This window comes from Hypanus sabinus, chromosome X2, assembly GCF_030144855.1.
Source record: "Hypanus sabinus isolate sHypSab1 chromosome X2, sHypSab1.hap1, whole genome shotgun sequence".
NCBI lineage: Eukaryota > Metazoa > Chordata > Chondrichthyes > Myliobatiformes > Dasyatidae > Hypanus > Hypanus sabinus.
The window spans coordinates 12,754,115-12,760,516 of record NC_082739.1 but is presented as its reverse complement, the minus strand read 5'-3'; the positions used below and the strand labels follow the sequence as shown (position 1 = coordinate 12,760,516).

The 6,402-nt window shown below is 42.2% G+C and overlaps 1 protein-coding gene across 2 annotated transcripts in view; it reads right to left on the bottom strand.

Moving 5' to 3' along the window:
- Positions 1-77: 77 nt before the first annotated feature.
- LOC132385153 (hepatic and glial cell adhesion molecule-like) overlaps positions 78-6,402 on the bottom strand; it is a 32,086-nt gene continuing 25,761 nt past the window's right edge. For both annotated transcript variants that reach the window (XM_059956975.1, XM_059956974.1), the window contains 3 exons: positions 4,146-4,274; positions 2,155-2,189; positions 78-1,921 (listed from right to left, as the gene is read on the bottom strand). In XM_059956975.1, coding sequence (XP_059812958.1) covers positions 1,760-1,921; positions 2,155-2,189; positions 4,146-4,274 — 326 coding nt within the window. In that variant the 3' untranslated portion in view covers positions 78-1,759. The remainder of the gene's footprint in view (positions 1,922-2,154; positions 2,190-4,145; positions 4,275-6,402) is intronic.

Below are 6,402 nucleotides of genomic sequence, written 5' to 3'. Positions count from 1 at the left end.
CCTCATTATCCTCACCATCAAGTGTAAATGTAAAGTTCAGAAATATTTTTATGGTTTTCCCTTCCAATTTTGCACTGAGAGGACATGTAACCAGCTCTGACTCTGCCATTCAGCTTCACACAAACTCATGAGCAGAAACACACAGTCATACAAAATGTTGCGGAGGACGCTTCTGAAGTATTGTGTGCAGTTCTGGTCAACATGCTGTAGGAAGGATGTGCTTAAGTTAGAGGGTGTGCAGAGAAAGTTCACAATGATATCACCCGGATTGGAGGGCTTGAGTTATCAGGAAAAATTGGATAGGCTGTATCTGGTTTCCCTGGAGTGAGAGCTTGAAAGAAAACATGATATGTCTGTATAAAATTTTGAGAGGCATAGGGTGGATAGAGAGTCTGTTTCCCATGGTAAGAATGACTAAAACTAGACGGGATAGGTTTAAGGTGAGAGGGGAAAGATTTAAAGGGGATATGAGGGACAAGGTTCACATAGTCTGCTAGATGCATGGAACAAGCTGTCGAATGAAGTAGGAGAGGCAGGTAAAATTACAATGTTTAAAAAGCATTTGGACAGATACATGGAGAGGAAAGGTTTCGTGAGATATGAGACAAATGCAGGCAAATGGGTTCAGCATAAATGGGCATCTTGGTTGGCATGGAAGTTCAGGACAAAGGCCTTCTTTCTGTTCTGTATAACTTATGAATGCACACACAATTTAACAACTCACAAATGCATGCTAACAAAACTTGCCATTGGACACCAAAGTTCTTCCCTATTTGTAAACTACACTTGCTTATGGACTCAGACACAAACATTCAGCAATGAACACACCTACACACTGCACAAACTCATTAATAATTATTGCCCATCATAGTGGTATTAAAAACACATTCACAGTAATATGATCACACATTGTTACACTGTTTATCTTATCATTTTCTGTTCCTAACCCTTTTTTCCCAAAAGCAGAATGATTGAACACTCCATTCATAGATGACATCAACTATGGTAGCACCCCAAAGGTCATTGGGTTATAATTATAGCCAACAATTGGAGTAGCTCAAACAAAATCAGATTGATATATACAGAATATGTGCGAGTCAAACCACATGAACACCTGACATGAATCATCTCAACCAAATCATTGCAAATTATCTGATCATTATATATATAGAGATCTCGCACTTTGTAAATCGGCTGTTACTTCTCGTTATAACTGTGACTGTACATAAAGATATTTGATTGGTTGTCAACATCTCTGGCATATCGCAATCTGGTGTAAAGCACCTTAGTAATGCTTTCTGTTAAAGTTGATTAATCTTTATTTGTTGGAATTTCCAGTGGGGGGAATATGAGGGGGGTTGAGGGGAAGAGAGCAGAAATCCATTCCAACAGTTTCCGGGCCTTTATGTTCCTCAGACTATCTCCAGGCAGAGCTGAGAACTGGAGATAATTACCACCCTTTTTCCCTCCTCTGAAGATTGTTTCATTAAGCAGATGAAGAACTTAGCATCTCTCCTTGCTGTTTGTGGAGGATAGAGAGAATAGATCCAGATCTGCTGCTCCCTAATCAGCAGTGATGAAGGAGGCTGAGCCTACATTTGGGAGACTCGTGCCTTTGTACCCAATGCTTTCCATTCTTTAGCAGTTTCATTCCCCACAGGACAGCCTAACGAGTTTCAGTAAATCTGTTTGTCTTTGTAAACCCTCACTTCAGGCTCTTTCCAGTCAGTTCTGCTCAGTGAACTGAGAAGCATCAAGTTCAAAGATGAAATGAACAGTGTCCTTCAGTTTCAACAGGGCTCACAGGGGGTGCTCCAATGATGCAGTAAGTGGAATTAACCTCCTGTTTATTACCATGGGTGTTGTCCAGAAGCAGATTGGAGTACTGGGCATCCTGGGACTCCTCCCCAACATCAGGCATCTGAAAAATAGATTGAAAACTACTGAGTACACATTTAAACTCAGTGGATCAGGGTTAACTTAAACACCCAACTATAATTTAAACAAGCCTGGCAGGATTAAGCAATCTGTTTTAACATGAATACTCAGTCCTCTTGTGAATATTCATAATACTTTAGTTCAGTACACAAATATGTAAAGTTATTTCCAACTTAATAATTTGTTCCTTGAAGCACAACTTTAATTCCTACTCACATTGTCTTTTCCTTGTTCATGTTGGACATCATCCTCTGTAATGCAAAAGGACAATATTTAAACTCATCTTAAATAGAAATTATTTCAATCGTTCCTACCTTCCTGCAGAATATGAGCAATAACTAAATCAGATTGCAGGCTTTACTCTCACTCACTTCCGCTATTATTCAGAGTGAAGAAGCATCAGTTATTCCTTGTCTGAGTTGTGTGTGATTGTGGATTCAAGTCTCATGACAGAATCTGGAGCATAAAATCCAAACTGATACCCCTGTTAGAGCTGAACACTGGAGGTACTGACTTAACAGGTGAAATTTTAAACCAAGGCACTGTTAGCCCTCTCTGAATGCGAATAAAACCCCATGGCACCATTCAGAGAAGTGTGAGGAGTTCTGCTTACTAATCTCTTGGTCACCATCACCAGATCAGATGGTGAGGTCATGATTACGTTTCCTGTAGGACTCTGCTGTGTGCAGATTGTCTATTGAGCCTTCCACCTTACCTCTAACTACAGCACAACTAACACACTTAATTTAAAATCCAGATGTTGTGCAATATTCTGTAGACATGAAAGTTCTTTCGTTCTCATCTCCCTCAACAGAGTGCAGGAATGGGGAAAGGGGTGACTGTAGCGATCTTCCCAAGGGTTTCCAGTTACTTTGTGGTCATTTATGCCATTACCCTCAGCCACAGAAAGGCAAGGAAATAGACAACACACTCAAAATGCTGGAGGAACTCAGTGAGTCAGGCAGCATCTATGGAGAGGAATAAACAACTGACATTTCGGGATGAGACCTTTCCTCTGGTCATGATGAAGGGTCTTGGCCTGAAATGTCTACTTATTTTTTCCTCTCCATAGATGCTGCCTGACTTGCTGATTCCCTCCAGCACTTTGTGTGTGTTCCTCATAGAGAACCACAATCTTGTCATTGGGTTTAGAGGCTTGTGTACCCCAATGATCCAGAGAGCTGTGTTGTCTGGAGTCAGGGCTTTATGCTTTAGCTCTTGGCAGGGTCACCCATGCCAAACAGGTCAAAGGGTAGAGGCCAGACTAAGAGTGGTCCACCAGTCCTCCCAGCTTGAGGGTTCAGCTCAGGGCTAACAAGAATCCTTCTACATCTGTGTGCAACGCTATTCCTGAGTCTCCAACTGGGGCTTGCATGGCTGATAGTGAAAACTGAGAGGAAGCTACTGACACAATGAAGGAAGCTCTGAACACCACCAGAGATAGAGGATCTTCATTGCTGCCCGAAATGCCAACGGCATAAAGGGCAGTAAGTAAGTTGTGTCTGTTGCTCAACATTTCCAGCATCTGCTGAATCAGAGTAGACAAAAAGAGCAATGGGTGGATTTATAGTTTGAAGCTGCTGTTTTTGCCTGGTGTTTTAACAAGCTTTGCAACTCTGACAGCTAATTGTAGTAAGGTGACTGGGTTGAGATACGTCTCTACAGGAGAAAGTGTAAGGTGCTTCTTCCCTCCACTAGCCTGCAGTTCACCCTTGGGCAATGACTTCCACAGATTCACCATCCTCTGGCTAAAGAAATTCCTCCTCATTTCTGTTCTAAAGGGACATCCTTTTACTCTGAAGCTGTGTCCTCTGGTCCTAGACCCTCACACTATAGGAAACATCCTCTCTATGTCCACTCTATTGAGGCCTTGTAAACCTCCTCTGGACCCTTTTCAATGACAGCACATCCTTTCTTAGAGACAAGGCCAAAATATGCTCACAATTTTCCAGATGTGATCTGAGCAATCCCTTATAAAGCCTCATCATTGTATCATTGCATTTATGTTTTAGTCCTTGTGAAGTTAAAACTAAAATTGTATTTACCTTCCTTACTATCCTGGACATTATCCAGGATTTAGCAGATCGCTTGCTCACACATTCATTCCTGGAAGAAGGAATCTACTGGCTCACTCATCGTGCTTTGATACATCTCCTGCAGTGTAATGAGTGACTCACTGACCAACTTGATATGGTTAATGGCCTTACCCTGCCTTCCTTTGAACCTCTTGACCGTGAAGACAACAGCAAGGATTCCGACCACACAAAGTACTGCCAGAGTGGTGAACAGAACCGGAACCCAAGATAATGGATGCAAACATTCCTGGAAATGTTCGGCTGGGTATTAGAAAACAAACGAAGTTACAAATTGCTCCCAAGCAAAAACTCTGCAAATATAAATTAATGTAAACCTTAAAATGCTGTTTATAGAAGTCCCATAATGAGCAGGGGCTAAATTTGTATAATGTAGCACAGCGTCTATAAGACCATAAGATATAGGAGCAGAATTAGGCCATTTGCTCTATTGAGTCTGTTCTGCCATTCCATCATGGCTGATCCAATTTTCCTCTCAGCCCCAATCTCCTGCTTTCTCCCCATATCCCTTCATGCCCTGACCAATCAAGAATCTATCAACCTCTACGTTAAATATAAGGAAAAACTTGGCCTCCACAGCAGCCTGTGGCAATGACTTCCACAGATTTACCTCTCTCTGGCCAAAGTAATTCCTCTTCGTTTCCATTCTAAAAAATGCCCCTCTATTCTGAGGCTGTGTCCTCTGGTCTTAGACTCTCCCACCATAGGAAACATCTTTTCCACATCCACTCTAATAAGGCCTTTCACCATTTGAGGGCTCCTCTCATTCTTCTGAATTCCAGTGAATACAGGCCCAGAGACATCAAACATTCTTCATATGATAAACCATTTAGCCGCAGAATTATTTTCATGAACCTTCTTTGAACCCTCTTCAATTTCAGCACATCCTTCAGCACATAAGGGGCCCAAACCTGCTCACAATATGCAAAGTGAGGCCTCACCAGTGCTTTTAAGATACTTCCTCCACTTTGGGATGTATATATCCTGTGCCTTCTGAATTGGTTTCAGAAATTCTAGCCATTGCTGCTCTGCCATCATCCATGCCAGTGTTCTTTTCCAATCAATTCTGGCCAACTCCTCTCTCATGTTTCTGTAATTCCCTTTACTCCACTGTAACACGGATACATCTGACCTTACCTTCTCCTTCTCAAATTTCAGGGCGAACTCAATCATATTATAATCACTTTCCCCTAAGTGTTCTTTCACCTTAAGCTTCCTAATCAATTACAGTTCATAGCATAACACACAATCCAGAATATCTGATCCCCTAGAAGGCTCAAACAGGAGCTGCTCTAAAAAGCCACCTTGTAGGCATTCTAGAAATTCCCGAATCCTGCACCAACCTGATTTTCCCAATCCATCTGTATATTGAAATCCCCCACGACTAGTGTAACATTGTCCTTTGGGCGTGCAATTTTCTATCTGCTGTTGTAATTTGTAGACCACATCCTTACTGCTGTTTGGGGGGGTCTGTATACAACTCCCATCAGGCTCTTTTTACCCTTACAGTTCCTTAGCTCTATCCACAATGATTCAACAACTTCTGACCCTATGTCACCTCTTTCTCATGATTTAATTTATTTTTTATACCAACAGAGCAACACCACCCCCATCTGCCTTCCTGCCTGTCCTAACAATACAATGTGTATCCTTGGACATTAAGCTCCCAGCGATAATCTTCTTTCAGCCATGATTCAGTGATGCCTACAACATTGTACTTGCTAATCTGTAACTGTGCTACAAATTCATCGATCTTATTCCATATACTGCACACATTCAAATATAACACCTTTAGTCCTGTATTCACCCTTTTTGCTTTTAGCCTCCTTTTATGTTGCAACTCATCCTGTTGACTGCAATTTTGGCCGATCATCAGCCTCTCCTTGTTAAGAGTCTCACTACACACTGCCTCTGTTTGTAAACCAACTACCTCATCTTCAGCACCATCATTCTGGCTCCCGTTTCCCTGCCAAATTAGTTTAAACCCACCTGAACAACTCTAGCCAACCTACCCTCGGGTTCAAGTGTAACTCATCCGTTTTGTTATAGTCATACCTTCCCCAGAAGAGATCCCAATGATCCTTAAATCTGAACCCTTGCCCCCTGCATCAGTTCCTCAGCCTTGCATTCACCTGCCAAATCACTATATTCTTACCCTCACTGGCACATGGCACAGGCAGCAATCCAGAGATTACTACTCTGGAGGTCCTGTTTCCCAGTTTTCTATGTAGCTCCCTAAAATCGCTCTTCAGGACCTCCTCCCCTTGTCTACCTATGTCATTGGTGCCAGTATGCACCAAGACTTCCAGCTGCTCACCTTTATTCTTGAGAATGCCAAGGACCTGATCTGAGACATCCCTGATCTTGACAC